Consider the following 23535-nt stretch of genomic DNA (forward strand, 5'->3'; position numbering starts at 1 on the left):
AATTCTCAAACGTGACCACAAATTAGTTTAACTGCAGTTTGCAATTCCTTATCCTGGTGGTTCATTCACTATACCCTAAACTTGGCGGTTCGCTCATTCATTATACTGTAAACTTGAGCTCACTGCAACTTGCGGGTCTAATAACTAGTTTTTATTAATATTGGTTGTAGATTTTAAATAATATAAAAAACGCTTCACTAAAAGATAATAAAAATGTCATAAAAATAACATTTATTTTAATTAATAAATTTTTATTAATAGCATTAGCTTTAAACATTTATGAAAAACAATTAATTTCTAATAACATTTATTTGTTTTAGATGTGAAGTAATAAAAGTAACACTTCATTAATATAGAAAAGGATCAGAAAAATTAATTGTAAAAAATTGTCTTGGATAAATTACCGCGAAAGTCGGCCTACGGCGTCGGTGTCCGTACTCGAAATCATATTTAATTATTTAATTTTCCAGACCCAAAATCAAATCCAAAAGCAGTGTGGAAGTAAAATAAATAAAATAAGCAAAATACAAACCTGAAATCACAAATTCATCACAAATTCTTTGTAGGCGGAATTTGAAAAAATTGTTAAGCATTAGAAAACATGTGTCGAGAATTAACACGTTATCATTCTTTTTTGCTTTTGATATATTTGGGTCTTTTGCCCCGGAAGCTATTACGTTTCTGAAAAGAGTTTAGCGGGTCGTGCACAGTAATTTATCAACGCCAAATAACTATAACTTTGTTTTCAATAGGAACGGTTTTGTCATTCAAAAGAAGGTGACAACACAACTTGTTGTCCGCTTACCAACCTCTTTATTGTAATTGAATCCTCTTGTTCAGTATATGAATGAATACTCAAATTCATTATAAATTATAAATTGCAAATAATAATAAAATGTCTCATGTCAATGAGCTGGTAGTGAAGTGGTAAGAAAAAACTTGGTGTTTAATGTGTTCCAGGTTCAATTTCTGCTCCGTCATTTGGTTTCAGCGGTACCAAGGTGATGATGAGAGACTAGGCGAGTAGGTGACGTTTACTAGTTGGATCACTTAACTGAACGAATTTATCTTTGGATGAGAGTTCACAGACGTTGATCTTAGATGCGGGTTTTCCCCATATCAAATGACCTTTCGACGATTCCTGCTCCCACCATTTAGTTTCAGAGGCATCCGGGTGATAATGAGATATTAGGTGAGTATGTGTCGTTCATTTGTTACATCCTTTAACTGAACACACTTTATCTCACCGCACTCCGGGCAGTCTTCACAGAAGAAGTTGGCCTTAAGTGAGGGTTTTCCCTGAATCGAAAGATCAGTGTATCCCGATGTAATGTATTTAGCCAACAACATATTTGAAGGATTTGTTAGCCGTCAAAAAAACAAGCAATAAAAAAAAGGTGTATTGGTTTTTATTAACCTCAACTATCATCGTTTGGTAGCTGCCCGTCCCAACTAACAAATTGGCTGATAACGATCCCACCTTTTATCATATTTGTTCCCAACGGTACACGATTAACAGAATCCTAACAGCATTAGATGCAGGTCACTGGAAAACTCAACATTTTCGTTCCAAACATCTTTGTAACTTTGGATCAGACATTTAGGAGCCTTTTCAAGTAAAAACCCCAATTATTGAGGCCGCCAAAACCCTAGAACCATCGTCGAAATCGGTAGGTGTTGCTCAAATGGTGGTAGTTGGTTGATAGTGAGTTAGTTGGTGGTGTCCTTTTTCCGACAAAAAAATTGATTTTTCCGGTTAAAAACGTTTTTCAAACGACCTGCAAGTGACGACGTTAGAATTATGTTAGTCGCGAACTACATGTTAAAGAATTGAAGTCTTGACCGGCTAATTCGTTATTTAAAACCGACAGCTGATAAAATAAATAAATAACAATAATGATAAAACGTCTCACGTAACCACCATTTGTATATTTTCTATTTCTTCTGGTTTCTTCCATCGATCATCCTCTTCACATTCACATCGAGATCTCATATTCATATTCACTCCGATCGATCAAAGATGGATTCGAGATTCACTCGATTCATCTTCATCTTCATATTAATCTCAGTCTTCTTCGTCTCATTATCCGAGTCATTCTACCTTCCAGGTGTTGCTCCGCGTGATTTCCAAAGAGTATGTGTTTTCAAACCCTAGCTCTTCAATTCGATCTGTTTTACCGCATTATGTTTTTATTCAATTTGGTTTACTCACTAAGGACAACGCGAATTTAGGTTTTACGTTACTTAGATTAGAGCTAGATATACGGTTTTCAGTTAGTTTAGGGTTGTAGTAGTAGTAAGTCACTATTGGTTAATAAGGTTTTGATGATTTTGTGAATTGTGTTTGGATCTAGTGTTTTGGTTTCGTATTGACCTGGACTTAGGCCTGTAAACGAACCGAATGTTCACCAAACTGTTCGTGAATTGTTTGGCGGGAAGTTTTCATTTATTTAATAAACGAACCAACATGAACATCGTTTATGTTAGTGAACGATCGTTTATGTTCTTTTTTTTTGTTTATTTATGTTCGTTTACTTATTAATAGAAAATAATTAAATATTATTTTGAAGAGTCAACTTAATGGTTTTATATATGTTCATTTGTGTTCATTCGAGTGTGTTCATCTATGTTCGTTTATGTTTGTAAAATATGTCCATTTATGTTCGTGAACTGTACGTTTAGAACTTAAACGAACGAACATAAATGAACACAAACATGGTCATTTTTTAAATAAACGAACACAAACACAAAATATGTGTTCGATTAAGTGTTCGTGTTCGTTCGGTTCATTTACAGTCTCCCTTGCTTATCATTTTGTCGCCGATTAGTTTTTCTGAAGGTCCTGTTTGATACAATTTTGTTACGGTCCTTATTGTAATGTGTGAAGTTTGAGGAGTTAGGTTTAAGTAAATTATGTATTATGTTTTGATTCTCTAACACAGGTAAGTCCTAATTTTAGGCATGTAAATGAACCGAACGAACACGAACAAGGTGTGCTTGTGTTTGTTCATTTAAGTTTAACCGAACACGAACAGTTAAATGAACATATATTGTTGTTCATGTCTGATTGTTTAAAAAATCAACATGTAACAGTTAATGAACTTAAACGAACATAAATGAACAAACTTGAATGAACCAATGTAAACGAACACAAACAAACATGAAATGAACACAAACGAACATATATGAAACATTAAGTACATGATTTGTCCAAAAATCCGAAAAACACATTTAAATTATTTGTTTAAAAGTATGAGTTGGGTTCTTTTTCACTTAACATATTTGTTTGTTTTAAAATATATACAATTACATAGTTAAATGGGTTAATCAAGCATAAACGAACAGACACAAGCAAACAAACATATGTGCTGAACATAAATGAACGTTCATGAGCGTTCATGAACATAAATGAACGAACGAAACATGTTGTTCATGTTCATTCATTTAATTAGATGAACAAATTTTTTTGTTCATGTTCGTTCGTTTAATTATATAAACAAACTTCCTGCCGAATGGTTCACGGATAAGGCATACAAGTCCTTATTTGCCAATCAAACTGCTCGTTATATAATGTTCTCACATAAAATGTTTAAGAGCTTACATCTAGCTCCTTGATCAATGCTTAATCATTATCTATTTACCTTATACACACGTATATTCAAGTTATGGTTAACTACTGTTTGAGAAGCCTAGTTGGCTTTGTTTAAGCTATTTTCTGTAGGCTTATTATTGTAACATGAGAAAGTTTATGCCTGATTTGACCTTTCTATCAGGGAGATCCTCTTCAAGTCAAAGTCAACAAGCTATCCTCTACAAAGACACAACTTCCTTATGACTATTATTACTTTAATTATTGTAAGCCTAAGCACATTCAGAACAGTGCTGAAAACTTGGGGGAGGTGTTGCGTGGTGATCGCATAGAGAATTCGGTCTACACGGTGACCATATTTTTTGTTTGATTTTCTTTTTCCAAACAAAGTTAGGGGAACACACTACAGCATGATTTGTTTTTGTTATGATCTAAGCTTCTTATCTTTATTTCAGTTTAATATGAGAGAGGAGATCCCGTGTAAGGTTGCTTGTAGAGTAAAGCTTGATGCTCAATCTGCAAAAAACTTCAAGGAAAAAATCGATGATGAGTATCGCGTCAACATGTATGTGTCATTGTTATTCTTTTTTCTCCATCTTTTTATGGCACCTTATTAACATATGTTTCTTTTGGATATTTGATATGCAATTCAGGATTTTGGATAACCTCCCGGTTGCTGTTCGTAGACAAAGACGGGACAGTAGTCAGTCAGCCACTTATGAACATGGTTTTCGTGTGGGGTTCAAAGGAAATTATGCTGGGGTGAGTTTTGTAACCAAAGTTTCCACTTTCCACTTTTCTAATAAGTAATAATTAATCTCCGTGAATTAAAGTTTTTATTTACTTCTGTAGAGCAAAGAAGAAAAGTATTTCATCAATAACCACTTGAGCTTTCGAGTCATGTATCACAATGACCTCGAGACTGATTCTGCAAGAATTGTTGGATTTGAAGTTACTCCAAACAGGTATATAAAGTCATTTCATCATATAACTTGTGTTTATTAATGTGAAAATACATAACCTTTTTTAACTGTCGTGTATCAGTATCAATCACGAGTACAAGGATTGGGATGACAAGAACCCTCAGCTGACAACATGTAATCAAAATACCAAAACTATAATTCAAGGAAGCACCGTGCCACAGGAAGTTGATACTGACAAGGAGGTGGTATTTACATATGATGTCACTTTCAAGGTATGTTCTCGTGAACACATTAATAAGAAAGCTAACCATTTTGTGTTGTATTTGTCTAATAACACGTCAATGTACGTTATTTTATCTTTTCTTTTTGAAAATTTGCAGGAAAGCGAAATCAAATGGGCATCACGTTGGGACACCTACCTTCTTATGAACGATGATCAAATCCACTGGTTTTCAATTATAAACTCTCTTATGATAGTCTTATTTCTTTCCGGTATGGTAGCAATGATCATGATGAGAACTCTTTATCGTGACATTGCAAATTATAACCAACTAGATTCACAAGATGAAGCCCAAGAAGAAACCGGATGGAAACTCCTCCATGGAGACGTTTTCAGGGCCCCCACAAAATACGGCCTTCTTTCAGTTTATGTTGGAACCGGTGTCCAAATCTTAGGAATGACAGTAGTGACCATGTTATTCGCGTTACTAGGTTTCTTATCACCATCCAACCGCGGAGGTCTCATGACGGCTATGGTTCTTTTATGGGTGTTTATGGGTTTGTTTGCCGGTTATTCCTCAGCCCGTTTATACAAAATGTTCAAAGGTACCGAATGGAAAAGGAACACGTTGAAAACTGCATTCATGTTTCCAGGTATCTTATTCGTGTTTTTCTTCGTTTTAAACACGATAATTTGGGGCGAGAAGTCGTCTGGTGCAGTGCCGTTTGGAACCATGTTTGCTCTTGTTTGTTTATGGTTTGGGATATCCGTACCGTTAGTGTTTGTAGGCAGTTACTTGGGCTTTAAGAAACCTGCAGTCGAAGACCCCGTGAAAACAAATAAAATCCCGAGACAAGTCCCGGAGCAAGCTTGGTACATGAAACCCGTCTTTTCAATCCTGATCGGTGGAATCTTACCATTCGGGGCGGTTTTTATTGAGCTTTTCTTTATTCTAACCTCGATTTGGTTGAACCAGTTTTACTACATATTCGGGTTTTTGTTCATTGTGTTTGTGATCCTAATCATCACGTGTGCGGAAATAACAGTTGTGCTGTGTTACTTCCAGCTGTGCAGTGAGGACTACAATTGGTGGTGGCGCGCGTATCTTACAGCAGGATCATCTGCACTGTATCTTTTCCTGTACTCTGCCTTTTACTTCTTCACGAAACTGGAAATCACAAAGTTAGTATCGGGGATTTTGTACTTTGGGTACATGTCGATTGCTTCGTATGCGTTTTTTGTGTTGACGGGTACAATCGGGTTTTATGCATGCTTATGGTTTGTGAGGAAGATTTACTCATCTGTGAAGATAGATTGATTGATGTAAGCGCTTATACGAGTATGAAAAGAGAACACAAGTGAAGCAGTCGTTGCACCAGAGCCAGAGTCAAGACAATTTAGAGGTGTGCAATGTTTTATGAGATGATGTTTTATATCATCATTAGTAAAAGGATGTTGTCTAATTTTCTTATTAGGTTTTTGGATTCTATGCTACTGCTTGTTTTATATTTTCTTATCTCATGTTAAACACAGGCCAGTTACTTTTTGATGTAACAAAAATGATAATAAAAAAAAGTCATTTAAAAGAATTATTTTTAGCATAATTACTTTGTATGTGTAATCTGTTTGTACACAGCATGTAACATCAGTTTGTGAATTCTTTTTCTCACATCATACATTTACATTTACTTTTTTGACATGGTTGTAAAAATCTTGTCTATACGTCGATTAATCACTAGTCGGTTGACTAGTAGCCGATTAATCGCGATTCTGATTTTTTCAGAATTGAAAATTATATATATATATTTGTATATTTGAAATTTTACATGTGAATATCAATCCGATTAATCCCTACTAATCCCCATTAATCGCTATTCCATACCCTACTGTCAGGCCGTCTCCGAGAATCACTTAAAATTTTGGGGCATGAGACGACTAAAAAATGGGGCCCTAAAATCGCGTTCTAATTATGTGAAAGACAATTTTACCAATAAGGTTGCCTTTTAAAAGCACGGTATGGACCAAAACAAAAAAAATAAAAATAAACAAGTTATTAAAATGACTCATATGTAAAACACAAATAGTTTTTTTCTATGGAAAAAAGAACACCAATATTGTGGGAATTGAACTCATATGAAAAAAAAAAGATCATCAATTTTGGAAATTGAACCCAAGACTTTTAGTTTATAGTCAACACTCTTTACATTCAACCAATAACTCTATTTGTAAGCCTTTGTTTCAACACAAAAATTGTATATAAAATATAAATTTATTCTTTTTTAGCAATTATGGGCCTCTCAAAAGAGTGGACCCCGTTGCCCTCCTCACCCTCCCTTTGGGCTGGGCCTGCCCACAGCCTGACTAGTGCCTAGCAATTTATTCAATGTTGAGTTTTCACGCATCTAATTATACATTCTAACCACCAAAATTTACAAGCAAGCTATGGCTATCAAAAACTGAAACAGCAATGTTATAAGTTTTAAGATTGTTTTTATGCTCCAAACTTGAAAAAAGTTCAACTTATAAAGCAAGACAAATTATTGTGGCATGTTGCTACTGCTTTTAAAAGTAAGGGTCATTCCCATGATAGTAACTTCCGCTGAACTCCAAGATTTAGTTCATCCATAGACTAAAAAACAAAATTCTATAAAGTTAATTTTTTTTTTTTGGTATAATCTACATAAGATAACCCAAAATAAGCAGCAAAAAGTTAAAAACCCTGAACAAATACATCATTGGGCTTCACACTTCTATTTGCCAGCCATCAACCCGGCCCGGATTTCGGTTTCACCTTCTTTTGCCAGAAAGAATCTTTTTTCTCCTGAGCTAATAGCTCCTCAAAAGAAATATCAAATATATCTAAGTCACTATCTTCTGTTGCTTCAATAGCTTTTGCCTTTGACTCCATGGAAGCACCAACTTCAAGCATCTAGACAACATGAGTCAAAGTCAAATGTGTGTCGGGTCGGATACGTTCTAGCAAACGCTTACATAAAACCCAATGGGAGAAAGTTTATTATCATATATCAAAATTTTCAGTTATTACAAACGATCCTCTATTTATACATTAATTTAGTAACCGAAATCTAAAAATTAATGAAGAACTTAATGAAAAAGATTACGCAAGAGTACAACAAGCAAACAAATAAGTTATAACTATCAACTTTTAAAAGTGAACAACGACTTTAGAACAGGATGAGTAAATTAGTGCAAAATTTACCTTCTAGGTAGTCTACTGTCTCAAGGGCAGCGGATTTCAACTTTCCTTAAAAGTCCGCTGCGGACTTCAACTATCCTTCAAGTCCGTTACTTGAGACAACAGACTACCTAGATTTGCTTAGTCTTCCAATGTCCACCTAGGAACACCTCGGTTTTCTACAAAACACCTGCTTCTAAAAATAATTCGTATTCACACACACCAACCAAACCATGGTTGTATAAATACCGACGACTATTTGGTCAGAATTGAAAATTACATACAAAATCCATTCCGATTAATCACTAGTCGTTAATGCTAAATATAACATTACATAATAAAGAAATTGGAGCCATGGGACTTAAGAAGCTGATCATACTGCTGCTTAATCCTCCTCTGCGTCGCACTCGAACCCGGAGTAAACGGATACAGACTCACTAAATCCTCTTTCTCAACTTGACTGTACGGAGCCGGGTGTAGAGAGAGAAAGAGAAGAAGGATATTAATAATAAGAGTAGTAAGAAGGTGGCGGTTGTGGAATAATATCATTGGCTTTGGGTTTACAAGGATTATTATTATATTTATCGCCGGAGGTTGAAGATATTTATTTCTTTCTTTTTATATTTTCTGTTATGGAAATCAGAAAATTATCCCTTTATTTTAATTTGTTCTATACACCCAACCTTTTCCCTTTTTTTAAGCTTATCTTCACTTTATTATTATTATTGTATTGTATTCATCTTTTATTCTTTTCCCATTGCTTATATTATTATTATAATAATATGAAACCAATAACATAAATATTTCTTAAAAACTAGTAACATGGAGGCTCACATCTACACCTTCCATATCTTCACTGTTGAATCTAAATTCTTGGCTTTGGTGTATCAATTTTCTTTCTTTTTCATATTTACTTACTTTGTAAAAACATCATCTTGAAAATAATATCATTTCAAGTCTAGTTTGTCAGTTTCAAACTTTAAGATTAATTCTTCTATATCCGCTCAAACCTCGAATTTGCATACAAATTTATTGGTTTTTCTTCTCTCTTAATTAATTTCTATTCTATTTCTATTTGTGCTTTTGCTCTAATTCCACATTTTTTTTGCATGCGTGTATAAATGTAGATGTAATTATGCGTTAAGTCTCTTCCAAATAAATATATAACTTTTTTTACAGGATAATTTGACCAGATTTTCTATGGAGTAGACTACTAATGTTTTTTTTTTTTTTTTTTACATTTTTAATTTTTTAAAAACAAGAAACCTACTACAAAAGGAACAACATCTAGTATATGGTTTTGTTATCAATCTGGAAACTTTCTTAATAAATATGACACTCATAAAACAAGGTCTTTCCCGAAAACATTCATGAAGTGTTTACTTTCATCTTACATATAATAATATATACACCAATCTTCAAATCTAATGCCTTTGGACCAAAATGGTGTGTTGCATTTGCATTGCATATCTCTACAACTTCACCTTTCTCAAAAGCACATATCTTCAAAACACTGCTTTTATTCTGAAGACATGTAAATCTTAAATAAACCTTCAAAAATATCAGAATAGATTTGATTCAAGCTGACAATTGATCAGCTACAAATGACCTCCACAGATAGTTTCTTCATTACACCCGGACATGGATCGCCTCTGAATATATCTGGATTTACGGGTACTGCACAAGATTGTTGGCCAACGCAAACCTGCAGAAGATGTCGAATTTGTAAGAGAAATATATATCTTGATTAAGTTGGGGGACAATGATGACAAAACTATAGATCTTGATCAATAAATTTGCATAATTTTGAGAACTTGATCAAGAAACATGCAAAAATATAGATCTTGATCATAAAATTTGCCAAATATCGAACTTGATCAAGAAATTTGTAAAAGTATAGAGCTTGATCAAGAGTACAGAGTTTGATCAATAAATTTGCACAATTTTGAGATCCAATCATAAAATTTGCACAAAGTATTGAACTTGATCAAGAAACCACAAAAGTATAGAGCTTGATCATCAAGAATATAGAGTTTGATCAAGAAATTTGCTAAAGTATAGAGCTTGATCACGAAATTTGCGAAAGTATATTGATCAAGAAATTTTCCGGACGATGATGCTAAAACTAAATATCTTGATCAAGAAACTTTCAAAATTATAGAGCTTGATTAAAAATTTGCAAAATTAAAAGGTAATGACCAAGAAATTACCAAAATTACATGTCTTGATTAAGAAATTTGATGGAACATAATTGCAAACCTATAGATATTTTCAAGAAACTTGAAAAAGTATAAATCTTGATCTAAAAATTTGCAAAATCATGAATCTTTGAAACATTTGGTGGACCATGATCCTTGAAGTTGAAACTTTATAGATACAAATCATGAAATTCACTAAAACTAGCAAGCATACCTTGTTGAAGACCTCGTATGAGTTATGTGCATGGCAACTACCTTCCCGGAAGCTACCACAACCGCCTTGAGGCGTGCCAAAACTAGCAAACTTAACAGCAGAAATCTTTTGATTAGGATTACACGAAAGGTGGGCCTTTGGCCTCAACGGTTTCGTGGCTTGACCCGAAGCTTGCATCTGATAGTTCCTCAACGATGGCTGCCACTCAAAGATATCAGCACAGGCACTGTACATTACACGCTTCACTAACGATACCCCATATGGTATTCCACCTAGTTCTTCAAAAACAACCAACAAGTTCCCTCTAGGCTTTAACCATGATCGAGGCACGTGATACCTGAAACGAGTTGAAAGATAATCAAGATCAAAACTTTTTGATGTTGATTGAAAGTTTGTGAACGTTTCTTGAAATGCTAATTTAGTCTTTCTCTAATAACATATTTTTTAAAATCTAGATACACAGGATTATTATTTTTTTCTACATTTTGACATAAATTTTATTGACAACCAAGTTGTATTCAAAATAACATATTTTTTTATACTGCAAGACCAAAAGGTACGCTACTTTGAATACAACTCGGTTTCAATAATATTTATATCGAAACGTACCAAAGAAAACCAGTGTATTAGATTTTTAAAATATATTAGAGTGTGATTCGAAGTTCGTGATATGAGAAACTCCCGCACCATCTTTGAGACACCTCTCCGCAGTTGCTCAGGCATTTCTTCTCATCATAATAACCAGTGTAATTACAAGTGGTACAAGGGCCGCCAGTAGCCTTGTATGCCGGCCAGTATCGTCCGATGCTTTCACCGTTGACCCATATTTGACCTTTACCCATGCTGTTCATGTCTAATGCCAAAGGTTCATCTCCAGCCGGAGCATCAAAAACCGTCTAAAAATGGAAAAAAGAGCTAAGAAATTATATTTTTCAAAAGTTATAGTTTGTGAATGATTGATTGCGATCATGTCTACCTTGTACCACGTTAGCGGTTGTTTTTGAGCAACGTAAGAACCTTGAACCCATTCCACTGATGTACTTCCACTGAGCGAGTGAAGACTTAAAATTTCGCCTTTAAGCCCAACCTGAACAAATTTCAAAAGTATGCTGATTGTCAGCTACAACCAAAACCTGACGGTATAGTTACTTATTTTGGTATGAACTGTTACCCAACGGGTCAGCCAGCCCGTTTTTGCTTATGGATATTATATGGACTGTGTTCATGGGTTGGTGGGTGGAGCCCGGCACGAACCCAAAAAGTTGTGTCAAACACAACCCATTAAACCTGGAAATTTATTTTATTTTTATTTTATTTATTAATATTCTAAAATTACAAGTTTGCAACTAAATTTATATAAAAGTTACGTTTAAACTACAATATATGATGCTTATCATCTTTTATCTTATAAATTATGGCATAAACTACCTAAACAGTTTGAGTTGTGACTTAAAAACAATTTTTTTTCAAATGTACAAATATAAACAGGTTAAATGGGTCAACTCGCAAACCCCGATGCTGACTTGCTTAGCTAAATGTGTTTGCAAGTACAACCCGAAACTGAACCGAACCCATTTAGACTAAACTCATACCCGTGAGTTCCGTGTTAATTTTGCCTCTTAATATATTAATATACAGAAACTGACCTTGTAAGACCATTTTTGCCATGATAAGTCCCTCCTTCCTTCGTTTAGACCAGAAAGAGTAACGGGTCCAAGAACGCCAGCATTCCACATCTCAAAATGCGGGCCGATATTCTGACAGATAAATAAACTTAAGCTACAAATTTTTCTTTACATTTCATCATCACAAATGTTTTTGAGAGTTAGAGCATACCGGAAGACCAACAGCAATGCTTAACAATGAAATCTTGTTAAGACCCGCTCGTAAATTCACAACATTTTTGAAAGTTATTTTCGGGTTTTCTAAACTTCCATAAACAGTCCCTGTTGAAAACAGATAGAATAAGATTCCCTAAAAGATTATATGATTTAACTCTAAAAAACGACCCGTTTAACTCATTTATCTAAAAGACTCAAAGATGTTTTATAATATAGTGTTTGGCACCTGATAATTGTCTATTGATGAAAACATGCAAAGAGTGACCAGCAGAGAAGATGGTTAGTGTCGGTTGTTCCCCCCTTATCAAGAACCCTTCATTAGAGTCGATTTTAACACTGATTCACAGTTAAAATCCATAAATTAATAAACTTTTTCAAATGAAATTGTTTATTAAACATTATGCATACAGAGGTCTTGATCCACTTACTCAGTCATGTACCATAAGTAATCAGAAGCATCTCTAGTTACATTTAACTGCTCCAACAATCCAACGGTTCCAAACGTATCATCATCATAATATTCTGTTTCATCATTGTACGATTGCCAAGCAAATCCTGTCGGCTCACGAGTCATTCTCATCATTGTAGTCTGAGCACCTACCTGTTTATATTGTTACAATATTCTATATTAAAATATGTATTTATAGATTATTAGGTAGCAAAAGAATAATTAAAAACATTTGTTATACACAAATCTTTTTAAAAAAAAATTACTAATATATGCATATAGGTAATATGTCAATATTATATAAAAGATCAGCCTTATGATAGCGCGTATGAAACTGATTTGTTTCAGATCATTTGATAAACACATGGTCATTATCACTTTGACCAAAATTTAATACAGTAAAAACTGATTATTAAGATCTTTCAGTAATCACATAATCTGAGTCTTTAATATGATATTTCTCACCCTTGCTGTATTATAAACAGTGGTCTTGCAATCAGGTAATATGCTGACAGACCATGGAGGCAGATTGTAATGCTGATTTTGAAAATTAACTTTTGCAAAATCAGATTTGTCATCATTTGCAAGAAACGCAGAGCAGCCGCCGGTTTCGTTCTTGTAAACATATGCCTGCAAAGAAAGCGGTTAATATAAGGTGCGGGCCCACTTAGAACTCGAAAAAGATTGATTATAAAGTAGCTGTGATGAAGAAAAATCAGACCTTTTGATAGTTTCCAAGTGAGATGACAGATGGGTCTCCGTTTACTAAAACGGGCTCGCATAGTTTTATTGCTCTGTGCAGATCTTTCAAGTGTCCCCATTTAGCTTCCCTTTTAAGTCCTACATATCGAATAATATACATTTGTGATTTAATATTTAAAAATGTTATTGGAATGCCAGACAATTACATTAAGTGACATGATGCCTTCATAAATGATGTGTCAAATTTTAACTAATTTATATCAAAACCAAGATTGTTTAACTTGGAATGTACCATATTCATCCAAAGGGGCATCATAGTCATAGCTCGTGGCAATAAACGGGCCACCTGCAGTTCTACCAAAATTGGTTCCTCCATGATACTATCAAAAAACAAGAAAAAAAATAGTAATCGACAATATCATTAGACGGTGATTAAGAAAATAAAGCAAAACATCTTTAGTTACCATATAGTAATTAATAAACGATCCACCCGTTTGAATAAATTTAGCAACGGAATATGCTAAGTCTTCAGCTGGTCTATAAGGAACTGCTCCACCAAACTCAGTGAACCTACATTGAAAAAAAAGAATTTAATTATAAAAAATAGCGGAAAATTGTAAATAATACTATAATAGTATTGAATAAAAGTTGAAATGAAATATAATAATATTACCATCCTGACCACGCTTCGGTCCACATTTTCGGTTTGTCATATTTATTGGGAGTGAAGTAATCACAGTAAAAACCATTGCAAGTATTAATCTGTGAATACCAAAAGCAAGATTTACTTTCTTGTAAATATGAATAACAGAAAACTTTGGTGAATATTATATTGGTGTGGCAATGTAAAAGGTAGCCATGTGCACTGGATAAAGAATCCAATGATGGCATTAGGGGAATAAAAGAATGCAAAGAGTCAATAATAAGGCGAACAAAATGACAAAAAGGAACATTAACATGAACATGGACTTACAATGGGATCAGGGGCATCATCTTGCTTGCACATGATCCATGGGACACCGGTTTCTAGACCCACCGCCATATTAGCAGCCCATTTTGAATAGGCTCGGGCCGGTGCTCCAAGTTCATACTCCATTGGCCCGTATTCGTTCTCAATCTGTCACAGTCAAGGCTCGTTATGCTAGTTGCTAGAGGTGGTGATTTTGACCCGTTTATGTAAAATGGGTCGATTTTGGTTACATTTTATTTCTGACAGATGGGAAATAACTACAAAGAAAACGGGCCAAATTCAGCACTACAGGTGCAACTTTGATCCGTTTGACCAAAAACGGGCTGATTTTATTTTTATTATTTTTAATTCATCTGTAGTTAACTACTAGTAAAATGGTAGGGGATAGCTACAAGTTACTAATATTGTATTTACACTAAATAGTTTTAGACTTCAAAAAAGGGAAAAAAAATATTATGGGCTGTCCGCACGACCCGTTTGACCAATTGATCAATTCATAACAAAAAACAGAGTAAGTGATTTTGACTACCTGAGATAAAATAATTGGACCACCTTGATTCTCATACAAGCCTTCTGATTTCATCATACTCACTATTTTCCTTGTGAATTTTTCCATAGCAGCCTAAAATGCATAAACCAAATTAACATGACAAAAAACTAGTAAAATAAATAAATAAATAATATTATTGAAATTTGAGAATGAGACCTTGAAAGGAGCATTATCTGTTCTAAAACTAATTCCTGGCACATATTTCAACCAAACAGGAAATCCCCTGAAAACACAATGGCATATTGGTAAATTTGGTATTTTTTTAATGAGATTTGTAAATAATGCATACCCAAAGTTCCATTCAGCACAAGCATATGGGCCTATTCTGAGATGAGCATAGAGTCCAGCTTCCTTAATTAGATTAATAAACTTAACAAGATCATACCTGTCCTCAAAATAATACTGAAAAACAGGAAAGTTAATAAAGAATAATAATAATTACTTTCCCTTAAAGAAACACCTTTAAAAGAAAACCAAAAATACTTACTTTACCAGGTTGTGGTTCATGCCCATTCCAGAAAACATAAGTTTGAATCACATCAAGACCTCCTTCTTTAGCTTTCTGAATGAGATCTGGCCACATCTGGAACATAAAAAACATAACTTTTATTGACAAAAAAAGATAATCTTGAAACCACATTAACATTTCTTGGTGAAAAACACTCAAGAAATAAAAAAAATAAAAGAACCTATGAAGTGCATTGATGGTTGTACTGAACTAAAAAAAATACAACTTTTATTAAAAAAAGAAATATAGTCTTGAAACCTCATTTAAACATTTCTTAATGAAAAAACACTCAAGAAATCAAAAATTACAAGAACCCATGAACTGCATTGATGGGTTGTACTAAATCAGCAAAAGATACAATTTTCATTTAAGAAGATATATAGTCTTGAAACCCCATTAAACATTTCTTGATGAAAAACACTCAAGAAATCAAAAAATACAAGAACCAATGAAGTGCATTGATGGGTTGTGCTGAAATAAAAATATATATATATACAATTTTTATTAAAAAGGAGATTTAATCTTGAAACCCCATTTCTTGATGAAAACAACTCAAGAACTCAAAAATACAAGAGCCCATGAAGTGCATTGATGGGTTGTACTGAAACATCAAAAAGATATAATTTTTATTAAGAAAAAAAATATAATCTTGAAACTACACTAACATTTCTTGATGAAAAACTCAAGTGTGCATTGATGAGTTGTACTGTACCTCAGGTGTGCTTCTTGGGTAATGAATGGATCCAGAAATAAGAATCTTTCTTCTGCCATTAATGGAGATTGCTCTATGATCATAAGAAACAGATGCAGTACAGAAACACACCCACAAACTCAATGAAACCACCAACAATAATATCCTAAAAGTTTGCATTTTCTTGAAACAAAATCCACACTCAGCAAACTGCATTTTTCCCTCTTGTTTACTAATTAATATTCTTTCCCTTATCAGCAAGTTCCCTCCACTTTATTCTATTCTTTTTCTTTTTTTTTTTATATTTTGGAATAAAGAAAGACACCAGGAAACACACTCTTACACACACTACAGCTGTGTTCTATTAATTGAGTTCATAGACAATAAAAAAAATACAAAATAAAAGTATAGGAAGTTCATAAATCATCACACACCATTTTTTATCTTATAGGTGCGGTTTTCGGCTAAAACTAAACCGAAAACTTCTGGTTTTAGAGTTTTTAAAACCGTTCGGGTCTGGTTTTTTACGGTCTCGGCTTTTTGGTTTTCGTTTTGTTTCCGTTCAGTTTCGGTTTTTTCGTTTTTTTATTTGAGCTTGAAAATTTTATGCCGAAAAAAAAAAGTTGGTAAAAAATAATGAATTTAAGTATAAATAATTTTGTTAATTGTAAAATATATATTGACCAAAATATTTTATTTACATATTTGTTAAACTCTTATAATTTACTTAATATTTATGAATTCGGTTCGGTTCGGTTCGGTTTTTAGTACATGCAAAACCAAAATCTTAGTTTAGTTTTACAAAAACATAAAACCAAATCGTTGGTTTTTATTTCGGTTCGGTTTTTTTAGTTTGGATTTTTTGGTTTTTTTGGTTACAAATCGGTCTTTTTTGTTTCTTGCACACCCCTATATTGTCTATATGGCTCGTATAGACTATACGGGTTTTATAGGGGCAGAGTTGTTGAAGACTTAGCACATTCTCATCCAACCCCTCTTATTTATGTGAGAGGTGTTTTTATAATTAAGCGAGTGATTCAGGGTGTTGTGAGTGAGGTGTTTTTATGTTTTAGAAAAAGTAGTGAATTTTCTGTATATTTGAAAAGTTACTGTTCACCCTCTATAATTTTTTAATATATTTTGAAAGTGGTTGTGAGTGAAAGAAAGAGAATAGACAATGATAAAAGGTATAAAAAATATTATTTTATTGAAACAGAGAGAGAAAATGTAGTGAGTTTTAGTGTAACTTACACTAAAACTCACTACATTTTCTCTCTCTGAAAGTTACACTAAAACTCACTGCATTTTCTCTCTCTGTTTCAATAAATTAATACTTTTTATACCTTTTATCATTGTCTTTTCTCTTAAGTTACACTAAAACTCACTACATTTTCTCTCTCTGTTTAAATAAAATAATACTTTTTATACATTTTATCATTGTCTTTTCTCTTTCTTTCACTCACAACCACTTTCAAAATATATTAAAAAATTATAGGAGGTGAACAGTAACTTTTCAAATATACAGAAAAATCACTACTATTTCTAAAATATAAAAACTTTTCACTCACAACACCATGAATTACTCTATAAATTATAAAAACACCCCTCACATAAAATGAAGGGTTGGATGAGAATGCTCTTATATGGGCCATATAGGCTGAAAAAGATGTTTTTTGTGTTCCCTCTGTACACTTGTCAGTCATGTGTGATGTTATAAACCGTATAATCCTATAAAAGCCATGTAGGCCTGTAGATTGTTTATAAACATCACATCCCAAATAAAATTGTTAGACCTTCCGCATCAAGGCCATCCATAGCTTATGTGTAGGAAATTTGTGAGAAGAATGAAAAAGACAAGTGTTGTGGAGGTTGATGTGAATGTCATCTATCTTTAAAGATCCTTCATCAAGAATGGTGGAGGATGGTGGTTTGTGGGTCATCCATGTTGGTGATATGAAAATTATGAGTTTGTTTGTGGGAAGAATGAATATATTATTGTTGTAAGTAAAAGTGTTTGTGAAAAAAATAAATAAAAAGTTGACGTGACACCTGACTAGACTGTTTGTAGAGAAAATTACTTTACGAACAGTACTATCAAAGTGTCTTTTTCTATCTTTACTGGATGACAGTAAATAAAGGGAGCAAGAGTGTGAAAATTTTGGGGAAAATGAGTGCTTTGTGGCTGCTTTTGAAGCACCAAGGACATTTTTGCTATAAAAGTCATAGCAGGGTTAAGATATGACATGATTTTTTGTTTTCGGAAATTATATTTTTATAGTATGAAAATTAGACAGTTTTGGAAATAGATTTACTTTTTAAAAAATAGATGTAAAATGCATTTCTCTCTTAAATTGGTGTTCTTGTGTTAGATAAGTTGTAAAAAGTCAAACTCTTGGAGGGTGCGTTTGTGTTATGTATAGAATTGGTTTAGAGAAGAACAAGAAAAGACAACCGAAAAGTTTCTGTCAATAAAATCATATCGTCAAAGAGAGATGTTATCAGAACTAAAAATCCGTTAAGGAATATGAAAATCGCATAATACATTTGTATTTAATGTTTTTATTGTAAATTTAAGGTATATTGGTTTTTAATGGTCCCAACTATTGCGTTTTAGTTATTGCTGGTCCCAACTAATGAATTGGCTACTGATGGTCCCAACTTTTAAAGTATTTGTTCCTAATGGTCCGCGACTAACAGAATCCTAACGCCGTTAGTTTCAGGTCGTCAGGAAAACGTTTTTGGCCGGAAAATTCAAATTTGTTGCCGAAAACACCACCTGAACACGGCAACCACTGCCAATTGACTCACCGCTAACCAACTACCACCACTTGAGCACCATCAATCGATTCCGACGATGATTCTAAGGTTTCCGGCGACCTCAATAATTAGAGCTTTTACTAGAAAATGGTTCCTAAAGGTCCGGTACGAAGTTACCAAGATGTTTGGGACGAAAATGTTGAGTTTTCGGGAAAAAAATTGAGTTTTCCGGCCAAAACCGTTTTTCCGGCAACCTGAAACTAACGACGTTAGGATTCTGTTAGTCACGGACCGTTAGAAACATATACTTTAAAAGTTGGGACCATCAGTAGCCAATTCATTAACTGAGATCAGCACTGACCAAAAGATAATAGTTGGGATTATTAAAAACCAATATAGCTAAATTTAATACATAAAGACGGTTACGTTACATTTTTGCTCCCCCACTACCTTCATAATAAGTGCACTATATAAAAGCGCATTACGTGACTTTGAACTAAATTCACCAACCCGCTGCTAGCCTACTACCAACACATAGAAAAATAACTACCAAAATGTAGAAAAGTTACAAGAACTACCAAATGGTTATGGACTTATGGTTATTGCATGGGCGTCACAACGTCGGGAATGAAACCAAGGAAGCGACACAACAATTTAATTTGCGAAGTTTAATGGAATTGAAATATAAATTTCATTGGTTGTTGTGTATGGTTTATATAATCTGTTGTAATTGAAGAGATATGGTCCTGGATCTGGGCACGATCCTATTAACAACCAAGGTGAAGGCTTGAAGCAACCTTTTTTAAATGTTTACTTAGATCCATCTATGTAATAATTTAATCATATGTGAACTTACTTGTTTTAATGTATTACACCTAACATTGAAGGCTTGAAGCAACCTATTTTATATGGCATATCAAGCTCTATTGTTGCAAATAAGTCGGCTAAACATGTGATGCATAGGATTGTGAAATCCTCATGCTGGTCAGGGCTTTGAGTTGATCCAATCTTGAACTCAACTTTAATATTATGACACTTTCAAGCTTATAAATTATAACCTACTACTAAGCTGGTTATGAATTTTGACTTTTAATTCAAGCAAGTGTTGACTTGGAAGCCTTGTTTATGTTAGAAAAATCACCTCCATGAAGAACTGTACCACATGACACCCATGTGGATGATGTGTATTCCTTTTGGTGTAGCTTGTTATATGAGTCGTGAGTGGGAGCTTAGTTTTCGTCTAGATTACCATATTATTGATTATTTGTGAATATGGGCATTCTGACTTGATGATAGTCCGGTTGCTTCTCCTAGGAAAGGTTGTCGGTTCGAACCTCAACGGATGTGTCGGGAGGGGGGGGGGGTGGGGGTTGGTGGTGTTTCTGCCTACAATGAGTTTTCAAGTAGAAACTAAAATGTCAAATAATTTAAAAAGTAAATTTTTAAATTTTAAAGGTTGTTATATTGAAATGTAAGAACAAATAAAAGACGGATTTCAATTGGGAAAGATTGACATCTCGTTGCTCATAACAAAGTGTCCACACGAAAGTAGTTTATTGCAATAAATAATTTAAAAAGTAAATTTTAAAGGTTGTTATATTGAAATGTAAGAACAAATAAAAGACGGATAGATTTATTAAAAATGTTTTTGAATGAAGAATAAAAGAGTTGCTGATTTGCTGGGTCAACTAATATGACTATCTTTGAGTAAAGACGAGTCTTGAATGGCACATAATTATATTACCCATCACAACATCACACTCGTTATTTGAGTACAATATGTATAAACGCTAAATAATCAAACATGTCAAAGATTGAAAACAAACCTAAATCATCTCCTGGATTTTTACATGATTTACTATATATTTTCTATCTCATAATTGCTCTCAAAGCACACGTTGAATTCAAACACCCTCTTATGTTGGTCTTCAACTTTACATATTGCAATGATCACAACACTCATCCTTCATGTGGGACATTTGATTTCTAAATGTAAGTAGAAATGAATGTTGTTTTAAACAAAATTATTCTAGTATTTAACTAAAAATTAATCATTTATAATAGTAAAATAAAAGGAGTCGAAGATTTGGCAAGTATAGATTGAAATGCTCATGCTTGAACCCATAAATCGAAACAACTTCTGTGAACCGGGATATTGGTTGAATTGAAATTTCAAACAACCCTGACAACGATAGACTGTACGTTGTTACAAACCAAGAGTAATGATGAAGGCGACAACTACAACAACTTACACCTAGAGCTTGCATACCAATGGTGTCATACATTAATGACTTCTACGGTTTTTAGACAAGGATTCAATGAAAAAATAACTTTTGATTTAAAGTATTATTAACGATCCTGATACATATTGTGTTCACAAGAGAGATGTAATTGTATCGTACTTTTTACGGCATACTAATATACCATATAAACCAGTTATATACCCACCTTTTGGACACGAACAAGACACTTTATTACCAGACCATAGTCATGATGGTATCAGATCGATTAATCCTATTGACCATGTCCATGCCTTACCAAAAATGCCTAGTGATTTATAACCTAGACAAATCAAACTAGAAAATATAAAAACAAACTTACTTTTGGTTCGATTAATCAACTTCCTAATTTCTATCACGTCTACATTTGGCAAGTGTAATTTAACAATTGGTTTATACCCTCTTTTTTTAACGACCAATAAACAAAGAATTGTCTAAGTATTTCTTACGGGATGACCCAATTGCAAAAGGCCACCGCCAACTGGCCCAAACCAGTCATACGAAGCCCTTAAGCGCCTATAAGTTATCGCTAGTTTAGGGGAAAACTAATCCGCCTGAATGCCCACTGGTGGTAAAAACCCATACGTCCTCAGGATCGAACTGAAGATCACAAAGATCTAAGTTTTTCCTTCATTGAGCCACTCATGTCCCTCCAAAGCATTGTATGTGGTGATTAGACCCGGGTCTCTATCAGGAAACTCAGACTTCCTACCATTACATAGCTGTGAAGGACAGCATTTGGTTTTGCCTTTTTTTTAGAAAACGATGAATTTCTTGTATTTAGGCTATTCCACTCTCCAAATTTGGAGAGTTCCGACGCCCCACTTTGGCTAGACTATACTGGTTTGGGCGTTCCCTCGGAAAACCATACTGGTGGCTACCACTTGACAGTCGTTGTGATGGTATAAGAGCAGCGCTCTCTGACGTAACACAGTTTGGACGAAGACCCAGACGGGCTCGGAATCCGAACTATAAACGAAGTATGCCTAGTTAAATAAGAAAAAAACATATTTGAAATTAATATTATATTATCATGAGCGATAACAATAGTAATAATTAATAAAGTCTTGTTTCTACAAAGCTCACCCGGAGCAAAAACCTCCGGTCAATCTTCGTCTCCGGCGTGCTAATGGCTACTCAACCTGCATCTTCTGCTACGCCGCCGCCACCACTACCACCGCCGCAGTCACTCCGCCGCCGTAGCAAACTCTTCTGGCCTCTTGTCATCGCTCTCAATGTTTCCATCGGAGGTAACAGATTTAAGTTTTAATTGGTTGATATGCAAAAACTATTTTATTTGTCTGCATCTGTTTTCAATCTACCAGTTTGATTTAACTAGATCGGATTAATCGGTTCGGTTTATTCGGTTACGGTTCGGTTAATAACCAAAATCAAACTTTGCTAAAATTTTTTACTTAGAAATAGATGCAAAAATAGATTAAATGAATGCATAAATAAATGAAATGGAAGTGGATGTATAAAAGCTAGAAATATATGAAAATATGAATGATTCGGTTTGGTTCGGTTTATTTCGCTGAACCGATGGTACAAAGAGTAACCAATAACCGATTTTCGGTTATCAGTTAATTTTGATTCGGTTATTGCTCACCCCTACCGACCAGTACCGAACCGAAAGAATCAGCACTGACAGCATATGGGTGTAGAGTCTGAACTTGATTCTTGTGTTGATTTGTGATGATAAAATAAGTTTACAAAGCCCTAATTATAAACCGACTAAGCCGAAACCAACAAGGATCCTTATTAGACTAGACGAGAAGAAAACTAACTCAAAAACTCCTAGGTTTTGCAAGTAACTAAGTATGACAAATTACCGCTGTACCTACGCAAGATTAGTGCATGCATGAAAACGAAAAACTGAACCGAAAAAAAAAATAACAGCTGGATTTTATGTTTTTGTAAATGCTGAACCTACGGTCCGGTTTGGTTTTGCATGTAATAAAAACCGAAAAAGCCGGACCAAGCGGAATTATAGATTTTCATTTTTTTTTATTTTAAGTAATTCATAAGAATTGAATGCATATGTAAATCAAATAGTTTAGTCCAAATGTATGATAATCACTTAGCTATTACCTAAAAATGATTTAGGCTTAAATTCATTATTTTGAGCCAAATTTTTTTGTCAGCCCAAAATTTTTAAGCTTAAATGGCGAAACCGAAAAACCAAAACTGGACCGTTTTCAAAAATTCAAAAACTGAAGTTACGGTTTTTGGTTTTGTTTTAGCCCAAAACTGACCCATACCGAATCATGCACGCCCGTAGGTAGCTAAAACAAATTGAAATTGATCCTTCAATTTTTATAGCTTACCTTTACACAAGACCAAATAAGGAGGAAAAGACTGAAGAAGATAAGCCTGCAACTGCAGCTTCCTCAACCACAACCACCACCGCTTCAGTGGACCATACATCAGCATCACCTCCGGCAATCAG

The 23535-nt window shown here is 34.0% G+C and overlaps 2 protein-coding genes across 2 annotated transcripts; one reads left to right on the plus strand and one right to left on the minus strand.

The window, feature by feature from the left end:
* Nucleotides 1-1981: 1981 nt before the first annotated feature.
* LOC143636647 (transmembrane 9 superfamily member 7-like) lies at nucleotides 1982-6156 on the plus strand. Its single transcript, XM_077104187.1, has 7 exons — nucleotides 1982-2134; nucleotides 3774-3938; nucleotides 4045-4154; nucleotides 4243-4351; nucleotides 4442-4554; nucleotides 4634-4784; nucleotides 4893-6156. Exons 1-7 carry the CDS (start codon nucleotides 2021-2023, stop codon nucleotides 6048-6050), a joined length of 1920 nt encoding a protein of 639 aa, XP_076960302.1. The 5' UTR covers nucleotides 1982-2020; the 3' UTR covers nucleotides 6051-6156.
* A 3187-nt stretch (nucleotides 6157-9343) lies between these two features.
* Nucleotides 9344-16344, minus strand: LOC143636648 (beta-galactosidase-like). The gene is made up of 19 exons (XM_077104188.1): nucleotides 16072-16344; nucleotides 15339-15434; nucleotides 15141-15253; nucleotides 15008-15074; nucleotides 14831-14923; nucleotides 14305-14448; nucleotides 14005-14093; nucleotides 13796-13901; nucleotides 13624-13711; nucleotides 13351-13469; nucleotides 13095-13259; nucleotides 12610-12782; nucleotides 12408-12517; nucleotides 12177-12286; nucleotides 11987-12097; nucleotides 11317-11427; nucleotides 11028-11236; nucleotides 10341-10677; nucleotides 9344-9633 (listed from the first exon to the last, which is right to left on the minus strand). The coding sequence occupies exons 1-19, from the start codon at nucleotides 16264-16266 to the stop codon at nucleotides 9523-9525; spliced, it is 2547 nt and encodes an 848-aa protein (XP_076960303.1). The 5' UTR covers nucleotides 16267-16344; the 3' UTR covers nucleotides 9344-9522.
* Nucleotides 16345-23535: the final 7191 nt, after the last annotated feature.

The sequence above is a fragment of the Bidens hawaiensis genome, unplaced genomic scaffold (assembly GCF_021521415.1).
Source record: "Bidens hawaiensis isolate Kalapana, Puna unplaced genomic scaffold, B.hawaiensis_p1.1 tig00008036_1, whole genome shotgun sequence".
Taxonomy (NCBI): domain Eukaryota; kingdom Viridiplantae; phylum Streptophyta; class Magnoliopsida; order Asterales; family Asteraceae; genus Bidens; species Bidens hawaiensis.